The sequence below is a fragment of the Carassius gibelio genome, chromosome A5, assembly GCF_023724105.1.
Source record: "Carassius gibelio isolate Cgi1373 ecotype wild population from Czech Republic chromosome A5, carGib1.2-hapl.c, whole genome shotgun sequence".
NCBI classification, from domain to species: domain Eukaryota; kingdom Metazoa; phylum Chordata; class Actinopteri; order Cypriniformes; family Cyprinidae; genus Carassius; species Carassius gibelio.
The window spans coordinates 15,216,525-15,232,412 of record NC_068375.1 but is presented as its reverse complement, the minus strand read 5'-3'; the positions used below and the strand labels follow the sequence as shown (position 1 = coordinate 15,232,412).

Here is a 15,888-nt window from a genome sequence, read left to right as displayed (position 1 = left end):
CTAATGTTGATCTTTTGCTACAAACAGGATGAACAGTGGCGAGGCGAAGCACTGAGGGAGAGACTGAGGCAGCAGGAGGACCACTTGAAGGTACAGCCAAAACTTGGTCATTTGATAAGCTAACAAACTTTGAGACATCGAATTCTGTTTTGTCTAAGAAGTGTCTGTCCATGGTATCCAGGTTCAACTGCGCAGACGCATGTTCTCCCAGCAGGAAGCTCTGAGTCAACGCAGGCTGCAGACTGAAGGCAGCATTCAGGGCCTGCGCAAGCACGTTGACAAACTGGACCAGCTCCTCAGCAACTCTTCCAAAGACTCCTATTATTTGAGTGACTAGGAAGCTCTGCCAAACCATCAGAAACAATACTCCCCTGAGCCTCACTGACATGAGGAAATATTTGCATATGCAGAAAAGTATCCAAGCAAGATATATAAACAAGGAACTCATTTCCATTATTTGTCAGATTACGAAAGCAGGTTGGTTACAGAGGAGTAAAGATCTTATCAGAGGAGCAGTTTGATTAAATCTGCATCTAACAGAAAGCACGGAGACCGTTGAGCCAGATCCACGAGACCGCCTCAGTGACTTCCTGCTTCTGTTAGAGCAGAGGCTGGATGTGCTTCATCCTTCTTTATGCCTGAAAAATAAGCTGGCATCAGCACTTTCCATACACAAATAAGGAAACTGAAACTTGACGTAAAAATAAGATGGTGAAAGTTCCTTCTCTACCTCTGATTTGTTCTTGTTGCTTTATGAAATTATTTTTAACACAAACTTGATATGTGCCTTCTCAACGTTTGCTCATGTTAAAATAGAAAATGTCTTGTGAATATTCTGAGTGCTTACAGGGGAAACAGATTCATGTTTCATCATGTGATGTCATTGATGCACTCATTTTGTTGCAAAAAAAAAGAAAAACAGGCTGTACTCTGGAGTGAATGTTCATTTTTATGACTGTTGTCGAAGATGACCTTGTATTCAAAGCAAAGATATATTTATTACAGCACTTCTCTTTATATACAGTTTGTTTCAAATCAAATACAACTTAAATTAAGAGTGCAATACAGTTAATGGGTCTTTTTCATTTTCTTTTCCAGTTTCTCATCTCCAGATGTCTCATTATTGCTCAAATACAGTGCGACCGATCGTGTATGTGGACAAAAACACAGTCAACAGTATTGTCTTTATTAACATAATTACAAACAAAAGTCACTTAGAGAAGAAACAGAACTGAGCAGAAGATTAATTTTTGCAGATGTCATTAAGAAGTGAAAAAAGCAAGACAGTAGGAGCAAATTAATAATGGATTTTTAGTTTACAAAACACATCTAAGATCTACCATAATACACAAATTTAATAGAAAATCATATTTCGAGTGCTCGTTTTTGCCTTTCTATCTGGATTGTTGCAAATGATGCTGGTTATCACATCAGCCCTAATTTCTTTTTTAAAATTTCTGTACTAATCAAATCTGGGCTTAGTTTCCCCACAGTGATGTTTCTCATGCCTATTTGTTACATATTCATAGATTTTAAGATAGTGCCTCCATTTGAGTTAGGGGAAACCATGATGTCTGTAAAAAAGCAGTTGTATCATGCATCATGCTTAATAAACCTTTAAGAAACTCAGCTCAGCGCAAAAACATGATCAGTGTTTGGAAATCAATTTAATGGAATGCTTTCGAAAAGGCAAAATCTCTATTACAAGTGAACTGCTGGAATTCTGTCGATAAAAGCTATACGGGGGTTTCGAATAAAACGGGCAGCACATCAGAGGGAACAAAAGCATATCATAAGGCAACTGAAATGATCAATGTAAAAACAATATGAATATGTTGATATGATGAGGGTTTGCTGGGCCTGAACATTCGGTACATGATTCTCCTGTCGCTCTGTTTTTCTTAAGCTCTCGTGATGTTGACATTTTTACAGCTGCTCAAAAACAGACCGAAGGGGATCTGAAACCTCGTAGTATGAAAGACTGTAGACATCAGTAAATCAAAACAAGCTAATGGCCCTCGCAAAAACAAATCAAAACTGCAAAGTGCGGAAAACATTCTTCAGGACCTAAAATGTGTCCCTTCCTTTTCAATATATTACTATAACAGTTACTAAGTTACAATAACTGAATTGAATGATTTATTTATTTTTTTCAATGGACCTTCTATTGAGATTCTTCTCAAAACAATACTAATCCTGTATAGTACATGTATATTATTTCCTGAATAGGTACAAACAGGGATACATATTTGGTGATTGGATGTGAAACTGCGAAAACTCTAATTTAAAACAGAATACAATATTTCACTTTTAGAATTTTTAACAAAATGTTACATACAATGTGAATGCATATCCTCCTGATCACTACAGCACGCATAACGTTTGCCAATATTTCCGTTTCATTTACATTACTCTAGTATTCAGACAGCTCCTGTACATGAGATGTTTAGTTTTTTAGTTATGCACATCACGTCTGTAAAGGATAAACCCAGCGCTTCTTCAGTTTATCGACAATAATCTTCTCTCTTCAGGTTTAGTGTTCAGCGGAGGAGCCGTCCTCCCTCGAGTGCTTGCCGGGAGCACTGGGATGTGTGCGTATGAGAAATAAGCAAAACAACTGAGGGAAGACAGAGGAGAAAGGGAAGAAGAGAGCAGTAAGGAGGGAATTAATTATGTTACACCTCCATCACACAGAGCCATCTGGCCCCAGACTCCGTGAGCAATCATACCGGAAGGGGAGAGGCTTTCAGACACAGAGGGAGGCAAAGGTGGGATGTGGGAGAAGAAGGAATAGAGAAATAGAGAGAGAGTGAAGTCTTCATGGTCATTAACAGCTGCAGCCCTCCTTCTGGGGCTGTGCGTCACTGCTGAGCCGGCCACCCTGGGGAGCGGTGGGCTTATGCTGGACCCCTGACTCAGCCGCGTTCAGGTCCAGGCTGCCGTCCTGAATGTTCTGGTAGATCTTCTTTGCAGCTTCAAGGAATGCATCCTCCACATTCTCGCCCCTGTTGAATGGACATTTGCAAAGATGCTAAAGAGGACTGCAATATGAAATACAGTTTACAAAAAAAAGAGTCTTTGATGTGCCGGCAGATGGTCTAAAGGCCACTTACGTTTTTGCGCTAGCCTCGAGGAATAACAAACCTGTTTTAAAAGATTGGAGATGTGAAAGTGAGCACTGAGTGTCCTACAATGTACAATGAACCGCTTATCATTCTGATCTAAAAGCAGTTCAAAGGAAGTGTTAACCCAAAAATAAACATTTGTTTAAAATTACTCAACCTCTGTCTATCCAAGATGTAGACGAGTTCGTTTTTTTTTTGTACATCGGAACCAATTTAGTATTACTTTACTTGCTCAGCAGTGAATGGGTGCCGCCAGAATGAGAGTTTAAACAGCTGATAAAAAAAAAACATTGCCATATGTAATGACTCCAGTTTAGACATGAATGTTGTGAAGCAAAGCGCTGAGAGTTTATAATAAACATAACTTATCATTAAGGCATCTTAACTTTAAACCACTGCTTCAAGTCCTTCAAGTCAAGATTTCTGCTTCACAAGATGTTAACTGATCAAATGGAGTCGTGTGGAGTACTTATTGTGTTTTTATTAGCTCTTTGAACTCTATTTCTTACGGCACCCATTCACTGTAGAGGATCCATTGGTGAGCAAATGATGTAATGCTTAATTTCCCCAAATCTGATGTAATGAAGAAACAAACTCATCTACATCTTAGATGTTTAAGCTAATTTAGATTTTTGGGTTAACTATACCTTTAACAAAAAACACCTGCCTAATAAAAGACCTTGAATATTCTAACTTGCATTTTCTTCTTAACCAACCACCCTACCGTTTTCTTCAGCAAACTGCTTGGCCTCTTCATACGTGACATCACGCTGGGCTTCTAGGTCTGCTTTGTTACCAATCAGAATGATCACCTGAGGAAAGATTCAGATCGTCTTACACAGGCTCAAGTTTGGTCTTTGTGCAAACCACATCTGCAGTTTGAAAAAATACATATGAAGCTCCAACACCATTTACTTGAATGGAAATGTAAAGCCATCATTTACCAAGTTTGGATTATTGCTGAAGCTAATAATAAATTAACTTACAGTATTGGGGTTGGTGAGATTCCTGGCATCAGTCAACCAGCTGCTGAGGTGGTTGTATGTGCTTCGCCTGCAAACAACACGAATCGCATATGTTCATTGTCTTTTAAAAATAATGATAATAAGCGCAAATCAAATAGTAGCAGAATAGTGGTCTACCTGGTGATGTCATACACCATGAGGGCCCCTGCGGCTCCTCTGTAGTAGCTGCGTGTGACCGCGCGGAATCTCTCCTGCCCTGCAGTGTCCCAAATCTGAAGCTTCACCTTTTGCCCACTCACTTCAATTATCCGTGTGCCAAACTCAACGCCAATTGTATGAGGACAGTCGGCCATAACTAAAAAGAGACAAAGGTATTCATGTTGAAATAAATAAAAAGGATAACATAGAACACGGATTTATTTTTTATACACATACTTATATACTTCAAACTGTTTCAATGCTCTTTTTCCACAATAGCTCATGATCTGGTCATTTTAGCATTTTATAGCGGCTCGATTCACAGTAAATGCTGTGAACTTCATTCTTGCAAGCAAATTTAATATGCATTTGAAAATGTGACATACGCTTTGTTTTCACATTCCATAATCTCCACTGTTCTGGACAATCGTGACAGCTTTATTACAAGATTTGCAATTATTTGTAGATATGCAATTAATTTGGTTTTATTTGACAAGTTTGTGTTTCTCTAACAGTTTGCCACAAAAAGAAAAGCTTAAGGCTTTAACTATTGTTTGCATAGATTTATTTTTCTTTTTTTTAAGATGAGTGTTGCCTGTTATATTAAAAAATAAATAGTAATTCAATTTAAGTTTGGGATCTGTTGTTAATTGTAACCTTATAGTTCGAGCATAAGCTGAGGTAAATTTTTATCCCCAAGGAAATATTTTTATAACTGAATTTATTTAAAGAAAGTGACATTTTTTTTAGCAAACCATTAATTTTAAAATAAGTTTGCCAAACCGTGATGTCAAAACCGACGTACATACCAAACTGTTATATTTGTGTACCGTTACACCCCTTATAATATATTATATTTAATATTAAATAAAAGCTCTAAAGACAATAGTTCATAAGAAAAATACTTATTTATTATAATTACGGTCAAAAGTATATTTTATGTTGTGGTAATTTTCCCTGTGGTATCAAAAATGGTATTGGATCGAATATTGATGTATCAAAATGATTAATTCCAGCATAGTGATAAAACTAGTACGTGGTATTAGCTTGTACCTCAAAAGCACTTTTGCCTTTGCCTAATTCATACCATTCTCTTTGCACTTACATTTCTTTTCTGTGAACTGGTGGAGTAAACATGACTTTCCAACCCCCATGTCACCTAGAAAGACACCAAATGTTCATACATGACACAACACCACAAAGACAACAAAATGAAAAAAAATAAAAAGGAAAATTTCATATTATTAAACGTTTATGCAACATGTTGTATTTTCTGTAAGGCAGTGCACAAGTAGTAAAAAAAAAACCGAACTACTCACTTACCAATAATGATATATTTGAAAATATAGGAATAGTTATATGGTGCAGTCGTCATTTTTGCTCTGGAAAGAAGAAAAACGATTCAAAGCTTAAAATTACACATTAACCCATAAACAGTCGAAACCAACCAAATATTGCGAATTCATAGAAACAAAATGAAACCACACTGACAGCAAACCAGCAGAGCTCAGCTGACCGACTGTCCTACTATTGTCTATTGAGACGTTTCCCTTTTCTTCCACAAGTTCACCTCAGTAAAGAGCGTTGAGAACAAATTCAGGATAATAACGACAAGCAAACACGTTAGTTACGTAGATGTAAAATGTAAACAGGTACAGAGTAACGTGACACTGAGCAAAAGGAGCATAAACATTGAATGCAGCACTACTATCAGCTAGCGCCATGACTGACTAATCAGCTAATCACACACTCCTGTCAAAGGTCTCGCAGCTATATGCTAGACCACACCTAATAAAAATCACTCCAAAGTATTTTTTTAAAGCGTAAGCCAACAATACTTGTCTTTCCGTGTCGCAATCCAGACGATACAAATGCTAATGTTGAACATTAAAGGACTGGTTAGCGTTAGCTGACCTCGCGCTGAACCAAACCCAGAGATGCTAAAGCTAACAGCTACTCCTAAAATCAGATCATTAAAGCGTTAAAAACAATGCCAGTCGTTAGTATCCAACGATATAGAAACATAGTATTGTGAAATGTATCTTGTCGTGTTTATCCTTTACCTAAAATATAAATTCAAGTGGTTTTTGGAGGTTTGGGTTGGTCTCGGCGTGTGTAAGCCGTCCGGCCGCTTTCTTCCTCAAAAAGTGCTGCTAGGATGAAAACAGTGAGAGCAGCGACCTCTACTGGAGACACAACACACTACACTTCTCTACTCTACACTACACTACACTACACTACACTCACCTCTATACAGCACACTACACTACACTACAATACACTCACCTCTACTGGAGATACCGCACACTACACAACACTACACAACACTACACTACACAACACTACACTACACCACGCTCACCTCTACTCGAGCCTCAGCACACTACATTACACTAGACTACACTCACCTCTACTCAAGCCTCGGCACACTACACTACACTAGACTAGACTACATTACACTACACTACACTCACCTCTACTCAAGCCATGGCACACTACACTACACTACACTAGACTACACTACACTATACTACACTCACCTCTACTGGAGCCTCAGCACATCTACTGGAGCCTCAGGACACTACACTACACTACATTACATTATACTATACAACACTACACTACACTACACTCACCTCTACTGGAGCCCCAGCACACTACACTACACTACACTAGACTACACTACACTATACTACATTCACCTCTACTGGAGCCTCAGCACACTACACTACACAACATTACATTATACTATACTACACTACACTCACCTCTACTGGAGCCCCAGCACACTACACTACACTACACTACATTATACTACACTACACTACACTCACCTCTACTGGAGATACAGCACACTACACTACACTACACTACACTACGCTCAACTCTACTGGAGCCCCAGCACACTACACTACACTACATTACATTAAACTACACTACACTATACTCACCTCTACTGGAGCCCCAGCACACTTCACTACACTACACTATACTCACCTCTACTGGAGCCCCAGCACACTACACTACACAACACTACACTATACTCACCTCTACTGGAGCCTCAGCACACTACACTACACAACACTACACTATACTCACCTCTACTGGAGCCTCAGCACACTACACTACACTATACTCACCTCTACTGGAGCCTCAGCACACTACACTCACCTCTACTGGAGCCTCAGCACACTACACTACACTACACTCACCTCTACTGGAGATACAGCACACTACACTACACTGCACTACACCAAGCTCACCTCTACTGGAGCCTCAGCACACTACACTACACAACACTTCATTATACTCAGCTCTACTGGAGCCCCAGCACACTACACTACACTCACCTCTACTGGAGCCTCAGCACACTACACTACACAACACTTCACTATACTCAGCTCTACTGGAGCCCCAGCACACTACACTACACTCACCTCTACTGGAGCCTCAGCACACTACACTACACAACACTACACTATACTCACCTCTACTGGAGCCTCAGCACACTACACTACACTACACTATACTCACCTCTACTGGAGCCCCAGCACACTACACTACACTCTCCTCTACTGGAGCCTCAGCACACTACACTACACAACACTACACTATACTCACCTCTACTGGAGCCTCAGCACACTACACTACACTACACTATACTCACCTCTACTGGAGCCCCAGCACACTACACTACACTACACTACACTCACCTCTGCTGGAGATACAGCACACTACACTACACAACACTTCACTATACTCAGCTCTACTGGAGCCCCAGCACACTACACTACACTCACCTCTACTGGAGCCTCAGCACACTACACTACACAACACTACACTATACTCACCTCTACTGGAGCCTCAGCACACTACACTACACAACACTACACTATACTCACCTCTACTGGAGCCTCAGCACACTACACTACACAACACTACACTATACTCACCTCTACTGGAGCCTCAGCACACTACACTACACAACACTACACTATACTCACCTCTACTGGAGCCTCAGCACACTACAGAGCACTGCACCAAACACACACAGCCCTCTACTGGACCATTAGTGTCAAAAAATGGATGAAATGATAATCGCCACTTCAGACAAAAAAGCAGACCAAATGCAAATGGTAAATAACTGCTTTTTTTCTAAAGTAACAATGTTCAAAAGCGAAGACAGCCTATAATTGGTTCAGAAAGAAGCTTCTCTCAAAAAGCCAAAAAGAGTATTTTCATAACTGCCCCTTACGAAAATTAACTATAGTTTATAAAACAAACAAAACTGTTCGTATGGGTCCAGGTCCAGGCAATCTTCCCCACACGTTTTAAAATTAAAATAAATATTTATCATCTATTTGCAATATTTGTTGTCAGTTTAGCTCTTCCGTTAAATCTTTTACCCCGGTACCATTATATTGAATGGCCAAAATATACACGCGCTGTATTCTGCACAAAACAAAACATTTCTAGACACATAATGGCGCACTGCACTGTGTCTCCTTTATTATGACTGATGCGATCAAACCAGAGAATCACCAACAACTGAATCAGTGTAAACATCTACTGTGCATTTGAAAACTAAATAATGTTTTCTAGTACAACATTAAACCGCAAACTCTGCATATATATATATATATATATATATATATATATATATATATATATATATATATATATATATATATATATATATATATATATATATATGTATGTATGTATATAATCTTTCTCTTTTTTTCTCGTAAGAAAGTGCATGTTCGTAGAGCTGACCAATGAGAGGAGGGGTTTCATATGCAAATAAAACAACAAACCTATTGAAAGATGTTACTCAATACCTGAGGAAGCTCAGTGCTCAAACCTACAGCTGTCGTCCCGGACTCAACTGTTGATAATAACTTAAAAGAAAGCTTCACCGTACAGGTAGGCATATTTTGAAAACATTCTGTTTGAAGGGGCTTTACTTTAGAAAAAAACATTAATTTATTTCCTGATGCAAAGTCACCAGCTGATGATGCTATTAATTAATTACTTTTCTCAGGCATCAATCATTTAGGGTTGATAATGTATTATAAGGTTTTTATCTCTGTGTGTGTATTTATTAATGCATTATTATAACCGAAAAACTAAACGGACTGGTTGCATAAACCGGTTGATAGCCAAGAAATAAGCACTTTTCTGATTAAAATCTATGTTTTTGTAACTGACTTTAAACAGTTATGACCTGTCTAGAAGAAAATAAATTAGATGGCTAAGTTTTTAGACTAATCTAAGCAGTTCATGCAACAGCCCCTGATCTACTATATACTGTATACTTTTCTCTATAAATACTTCAAATTATATTATTACTATAGTAACCAATAAACTACATTTCTACATCATCTAAGCAGGATAACTTTTACCTTTAAGCTTTTTTGCTGTCTACTTCTAAATGACATACAGTGGTTGAGAACAGGTAAGTGTTGAAGTAAGCCAATTGTTGTGCCATTGCACCTCTGCAGTGCCCAGAGAGACCCGCCCTTTCTGACTCTTCCTTTTTCCCTTGGGGTTGGAGAGATCTCTGCCTGAAGCCAGGCTCATCCACCTCATACCAGGAGAGCAGTTTGATTGCGGAAGCATTAGAACAATTTTAAAGATGCAGACAAAGTGTTCTAGACCGAGCGACAGGAACTGCCTTTGTTTTCTTTTGTTATATTTAATGGGAAATTAAAAACAATGCACTGTCCTTCCTCTTTTAAATCTTATTCTCAACAATAGACTATGTGGAACAGAAGCACATGTAAAATATGGCTATTGTGTATGGCTGTTACAATAGATGTTGTTTTTAAACAGCACCATGGTGAACCACCCCGAATTTGAGAAGGCAGGAAAGCAGCCAGGCCTGCAGGTATGGAGGATTGAAAACATGGATCTGGTGCCTGTCCCTAAGAATCTTCATGGTGGCTTCTACGCTGGCGATACCTACCTCATTCTCAATACCATAAAGCAAAACTCTGGAAATCTACAATATGACCTCCACTTCTGGATAGGTGAGAATGTGGTTTGTGAAAATGTAAGGTCCTCTCACTCAGTTAATGGTGTCGATGTTCACAGAAAATGTATGGTTCTCTTAACCTCCTAACGGGAAAGACGTGGCCTAAATGGCTGACCATTGGTCCAGGTGTGTGTCCACTTTGGATGGGTTAAATGTAGAGCACAAGTTCTGAGTATGGGTCACCATACTTGGCTGTATGTCAGGTCACTTTGTCACCAACCATAGGGAACTCCCTAACCCTGTTTATGAACATTGTTAAATTGCATCTCCAGGTGATGCATGCTCAATTGACGAGAGTGGGGCAGCTGCTATCTTTACCGTCCAAATGGACGATTTCCTTGGAGGAAAACCAATCCAGTACAGAGAAGTCCAGGGATATGAGTCAAAAACCTTTGCAGGCTACTTCAAATCAGGCCTTAAATACATGGTGGGTAGAGTTAATACGTGTACCATGATTTGTGCAAATAAAATGTATTTGGATACTCTGTCAGTTCATAATAGCAAAACAGTAAATCATTTATTACTTCTTTTCATTTCTTCAGCAAGGTGGAGCTGCCTCTGGATTCAAACACGTAGCTTCTGGTGACGTGAATGTGAAGCGAGTTCTCCATGTGAGTGGCAGACGTGTGGTCCGGGCCATTGAGGTACCTGTGAGTTGGGGCAGCTTCAACAACGGTGATTGCTTCATCCTAGACTTTGGACAGGTGAAGGATGATATGAATAAATTGTATTGCCTTTTCTCACTTTTGCATTTTATCATAATGCATCCCATGTATTCATGCCGTTTCTCTTATACTTGCTTCAGGAGATATACCAGTGGTGTGGGTCCAAGTGTAACCAATTTGAGAGACTGAAAGCCACCAGTGTTTCCAAAGATATTCGTGATAATGAACGTTGTGGTAGAGCAAAACTTCTTGTGTGTGAAGAAGGATCAGAGAATGAGAAGATCCTAGCGGTTAGTATAATTAAAGAAAGATTTTTTATTAATTCATTTTTAATATAGATTAGTGCTAAAGGCTAGAAAACACCACACAATTTTTTAAGTTAAGCATCATATGACCATCAAGTCATTCCAGACACAATAAACTCACACACAGTCATGTCCCTCGTTGCAACAAGTTAATGTTTGTAAAATATAAAACATGCTTAATATTTGACTGAACTAAACTCAAATCAATCAAAAATCAGGGCAAATGTTGTGTAGTGTATTCTAGCTTTTATTAAGTGTTCAATATTATTTTCTGAATGTGAATGCCATATTATACTTTGTCAGATGCTGGGACCAAAGCCTGAACTTCCTGATGCACAGACTGAAGACACCAAGACTGATGCATCCAACAGGAAGTCTGCAAAATTGTACAAGGTACAGTAAGCCATGCTCTCTAGGTTTTCCCTGAGAAATGTTGAAAACTTAACAAAATGGTTTTCTGGTGCTCATTATTACCTAGGTTTCAAATGCCAGTGGGGGTATATCTGTCACTTTGGTGGCAGAAGAAAACCCCTTTTCCCAGAGTGCACTGGAGTCCACCGACTGCTTCATCTTGGACCATGGTTCCAATGGCAAGATATTTGTCTGGAAAGGTCAGCTGAGCACATCATTTAAACGAATTACAAATTTGCACTTGGGACATGCCTGTATGAAAATCTTGCCCTTTTGTTTCTTTAATATAACAGGTAAAGAGGCTAATAAAGAAGAGCGAAGTGCAGGTATGAAAGCTGCCGAGGACTTCATAAGTAAGATGGGCTATCCTAAACACACTGAGGTCCAGATTATCCCTGAGAATGGAGAGACTCCTCTTTTCAAACAGTTCTTTAAGTTCTGGCGTGACACAGACCAGACAAAGGGCATGGGACAAGCCTATGTGCCCAACAAAATTGCCAAGATCAAGAAAGTGCCCTTTGATGCAACATCTTTGCACAAATCAGAGGCAATGGCTGCTCAGTATGGAATGGTAGATGACGGGAAGGGGGAGAAAAAGGTAAATGTGCTGTGTATTGTTTTGCAACAGATTGGAACTATCATGTGTTTCTTTTAAGTAGACAAAATAATGGACTATTTGACTTGTTTTGTTGCTTTGGAAAGATCTGGCTCATTGAGGGATCAGACAAGGTTCCAGTTGACCCATCCATTCATGGGCAGTTCTTTGGAGGAGACAGTTACATCATTCTGTACAGCTACAAGCATGGGGGACGTCAGGGGCAGATTATTTATATATGGTAAGAGCTACAGACCTACTGGAATCCCTTTCAATCTTTTATGAGTGTCTGAACCTTGTTCTAAGCCAAGGTCTTTGTCTGCTTCTGTTACACAAAAACACTCGGGTAACCGAACACAGTCTTTTAGTATCTTATAGCCCCATCAGGCTAGGCTTCTGTTTGTCATTAGGATGAGTCATCACTGCAGAGGTTTATTAATTGAGTTGTTTGTTATGCCCGCAGGCAGGGGGAAGAGTCCAGTCAAGATGAGAAAGGAGCTTCTGCCCTTCTGGCTGCACAGCTTGATACAGAGCTCGGTGGGAGTCCTGTGCAGGTGACATTTGCTTGGTGCACATTATTCACCTACTACTAAAATATAGTCCAGGAGTGTCAAGGAGTGTCTGCAAAGTTTAGCTCCAACCTGCCCTAAAACAATTGCCTGGAGGTTTCTAGTAATCCTGAAGACCTTGTTTTGCAGGTTTGGGTGTTTTTATAAACAGGATTGTAGCACTGCAGTACAACAAGCTAGAGACACTTTATATACAGTGGGTATAGAAAATAATAAATAATAAAAAATAAGCCTTTTTTAACTAATCACATTTTGTTGTTCTGTAGCCTGACCGTTTTTGGTTTATCCAGCTGTATTTACTACAGGTTATAACATCCAAATGAAAGATATCACCAACATGTTAGAAAAAATAAAAAGTAATTCACATATTTTCTCATAAGACCATTACACCTTTTTCCATGTGGCCTCAGAATGTTCAAGGTGCGTTTTGGCAAAGCTCAATCGTGACTGCATGTGGTCTTTTTTGAGGAGTATTTTTTTTTCTTGCAACACTCCCACACAAGCAGCATTTGTGGAGAATTTATGATATTGTTAATGTTGTCACATTGTGTTGTACACAATGACCACGCTTTGTCAAATTCCTGCAACTGCTTCAGAGTGGCTGTATGCCTCTTGGTCACCTCTCTGAGCAGTTTCCTCCTGGCTCTTTCATCCAGTTTGCAGTGACATCCTGATTCAGGGAGGGACTATGTTGTACCAAATACCTTTCACTTTTTATTTGTAGGCTTCATTGTGCTTCTAGGCATTGATAAAGTCTATGAAATATTTTTTTCAAGTCTCCTGACTTGAGCCAGTACACAGCTTAGTGCCTTGACACCCATAGTTGATTGTTTGCTTAAGTTGCACTACCAAGGACTACAATGCTCCAGAAAACCCCTTTCATGCTGAGCTCATCCAAATGATCACAACTGATTGCAGCTGAAAGTCAAATGTTTTTGTGTGCCATTGAGAAGGTGATTACCTACACCGGATTTAGTTTACATTTTAAGAGGGGGGTAATCCTTTTTCCAACTAGTGATTACATTTTTTTTTTCTTCCTGACATGTTTGTTTTAGGCTATATCGTTCACTTGGATGTTATACGGTTCACTGAGTAAATTTAGCTGGATAAAAAAAATGTGTTTGTATTAATTTCAGGCTGCAAAGCAACAAAATTTTATTATTTTAAAGGGGGGTGATTTATTTTTATAACCACAGTATACCATCAAAACAAATCAGTTACAACTTGAATGTGAATGTTTATGAAGGTACGAGTAATTCAAGGCAAAGAACCCCCTCACCTCCTGAGTATCTTTGGTGGGCAACCAATGGTGGTGCACATGGGTGGGACTTCACGAAAGGGTGGCCAATCACAGGCTTCTGCAGTCCGCCTTTTCCAAGTGCGTGCCAATCCCGCTGGGCACACACGAGCTGTTGAGGTGAGTCAAAATGAATCAAAAGTGTTCTTTGTAACGCATCATTGTATGATGCAGTTTTGTTTTTGTAAATTGTTCTTTATGTGAAAATTTATGCAAAATTGGTTCTCCCTTGATGGTTGTTGTTCACTTTGCCTGAGATAGGTTGATGCTGTGGCCTCCAGCCTCAACTCCAACGATGCCTTTGTTTTGGTGACTGCTTCAGGCTCTATGCTTTGGCTGGGTCATGGTTCAAGTAATGCAGAAAAGACTGGAGCCAAAAAGCTTGGCAGCATTTTAGGAGTGGACCTTTCAGAGATATCAGAAGGAGCAGAGGGAGGTAGGTGTATTTGTCATTGTTAGAGGAGTGTTTTACTGTACTTATTTAAAAGTTGCATTCAGAATATAAATAAACCCATACTGATCAACACTTGTTCTTTCTCAAATCTCATGTAGATGATTTCTGGAGTGCTCTTGGAGGAAAAGCGGAGTATCGCACCTCTGAAAGGCTAAAGAACAAAATTGACACCCATCCTCCTAGGCTTTTTGCTTGCTCTAACAAGACAGGACAATTCCTTGTGAGTGTCCATGTTGAATGGTTCAACTAAATTATACTCTTTTGAAAATAAACTCTGAAATCAGAATAGAATCTTTCATATTTCACAATTTATGTTTGTTCTGTGCCAATCTAGATTGAAGAGGTGCCAGGAGAGATGACCCAAGAGGACTTGGCTCCAGATGATGTCATGATCCTGGACACTTGGGATCAGGTAAACTTGTGTGTGTTTGTGTATATGTACAGGCGCTGGTCATATAATTAGAATATCATCAAAACATTGATTTATTTTACTAATTCCATTCAAAAAGTGAAACGTGTAGTATATTACACTGCTCAGGTGTTATGAGAGCCCAGGTTGCTCCGATAGTGGCCTTCAGCTCTTCTGCATTGTTGGGTCTGGCATATCGCATCTTCCTCTTCACAATACCCCATAGATTTTCTATGGGGTTAAGATCAGGTGAGTTTGCTGGCCAATTAAAAACAGGGATATGGTGGTCCTTAAACCAGGTACTGGTAGCTTTTCACTGTGTGCATGTGCAAAGTCCTGTTGGTAAATTAAATCTGCATCTCCATAAAGTTGGTCAGCAGCAGGAAGCATGAAGTGCTCTAAAACTTCCTGGTATACGGCTGCGTTGACCTTGAACCTCAGAAAACACAGTGGACCAACAACAGCAGATAACATGGCTGGAAATGGAAATGCAAAATTTACTTTCATCAAAGAAAATAACTTTGGACCACTCAGCAGCAGTCCAGTCCTTTTTGTCTTTAGATTGCTCTTACGGTCTCTGTTGTTTAAGAGTGGCTTGACACAAGGAATGCTACAGCTGAAACCCATGTCTTGCATACGTGTGTGTGTAGTGGTTCTTGAAGCACTGACTCCAGCTGCAGTCCACTCTGTTAATCTCCCCTGCATTTTTTTTTTATTGAAATTTTGTCCATTTTGTTCCAACAGAACAAACAAAGCATACCAAAAAAAAACGGTTCAGGCAGACCTTAAATGCACAATTCTCAAATCAATTATTAATAAGATAAAATAAATAGGTTACAAGGGAAGATACATCAACAT

The 15,888-nt window shown here is 39.4% G+C and overlaps 3 protein-coding genes and 1 long non-coding RNA gene across 7 annotated transcripts in view; 2 read left to right on the top strand and 2 right to left on the bottom strand.

Annotated features, from left to right (window-relative positions):
- The window catches only part of LOC127996304 (centriolin), a 34,027-nt gene extending 32,382 nt beyond the window's left edge, over positions 1-1,645 (top strand). For 3 of the 4 annotated variants that reach the window (XM_052591936.1, XM_052591935.1, XM_052591939.1), the window contains 2 exons: positions 28-90; positions 182-920. In XM_052591936.1, the coding sequence (XP_052447896.1) occupies positions 28-90; positions 182-337 (219 nt within the window). In that variant the 3' untranslated portion in view covers positions 338-920. Of the gene's footprint in view, positions 1-27; positions 91-181; positions 921-1,098 lie in introns of those variants that run through there. The other variant, XR_008169229.1, reaches the window with a different exon arrangement.
- Positions 1,171-6,507, bottom strand: LOC127996674 (ras-related protein Rab-14). Its single transcript, XM_052591966.1, has 8 exons — positions 6,352-6,507; positions 5,612-5,670; positions 5,394-5,447; positions 4,268-4,445; positions 4,112-4,178; positions 3,850-3,937; positions 3,114-3,144; positions 1,171-3,005 (listed from the first exon to the last, which is right to left on the bottom strand). Exons 2-8 carry the CDS (start codon positions 5,661-5,663, stop codon positions 2,828-2,830), a joined length of 648 nt encoding a protein of 215 aa, XP_052447926.1. The 5' UTR covers positions 5,664-5,670; positions 6,352-6,507; the 3' UTR covers positions 1,171-2,827.
- Positions 6,508-7,316: 809 nt separating this feature from the next.
- On the bottom strand, positions 7,317-8,304 carry LOC127996764 (uncharacterized). The gene is made up of 3 exons (XR_008169660.1): positions 8,089-8,304; positions 7,726-7,776; positions 7,317-7,387 (listed from the first exon to the last, which is right to left on the bottom strand). It is a non-coding gene; the product is annotated as an uncharacterized LOC127996764 (long non-coding RNA).
- A 759-nt stretch (positions 8,305-9,063) lies between these two features.
- The window catches only part of LOC127996500 (gelsolin-like), an 8,231-nt gene continuing 1,406 nt past the window's right edge, over positions 9,064-15,888 (top strand). Inside the window, exons 1-14 of the mRNA XM_052591953.1 lie at positions 9,064-9,214; positions 10,124-10,320; positions 10,598-10,752; positions 10,868-11,029; positions 11,131-11,280; positions 11,599-11,688; positions 11,774-11,906; positions 12,000-12,304; positions 12,409-12,542; positions 12,765-12,855; positions 14,117-14,287; positions 14,429-14,603; positions 14,720-14,841; positions 14,956-15,033. Of these exons, the coding sequence (XP_052447913.1) occupies positions 10,128-10,320; positions 10,598-10,752; positions 10,868-11,029; positions 11,131-11,280; positions 11,599-11,688; positions 11,774-11,906; positions 12,000-12,304; positions 12,409-12,542; positions 12,765-12,855; positions 14,117-14,287; positions 14,429-14,603; positions 14,720-14,841; positions 14,956-15,033 (1,959 nt within the window). The 5' untranslated portion in view covers positions 9,064-9,214; positions 10,124-10,127. The remainder of the gene's footprint in view (positions 9,215-10,123; positions 10,321-10,597; positions 10,753-10,867; positions 11,030-11,130; positions 11,281-11,598; positions 11,689-11,773; positions 11,907-11,999; positions 12,305-12,408; positions 12,543-12,764; positions 12,856-14,116; positions 14,288-14,428; positions 14,604-14,719; positions 14,842-14,955; positions 15,034-15,888) is intronic.

What these genes read in the sequence shown, in the direction of transcription:
- LOC127996674 (XM_052591966.1), bottom strand. Translation starts at nt 5,663, where the DNA reads ATGACGACTGCACCATATAACTATTCCTATATTTTCAAATATATCATT. An exon ending in TTTCAAATATATCATTATTG is followed by an intron (nt 5,448 to 5,611) that starts GTAAGTGAGTAG and finishes GTGTCTTTCTAG; the next exon opens with GTGACATGGGGGTTGGAAAG. An exon ending in CCAGTTCACAGAAAAGAAAT is followed by an intron (nt 4,446 to 5,393) that starts GTAAGTGCAAAG and finishes GTCTCTTTTTAG; the next exon opens with TTATGGCCGACTGTCCTCAT.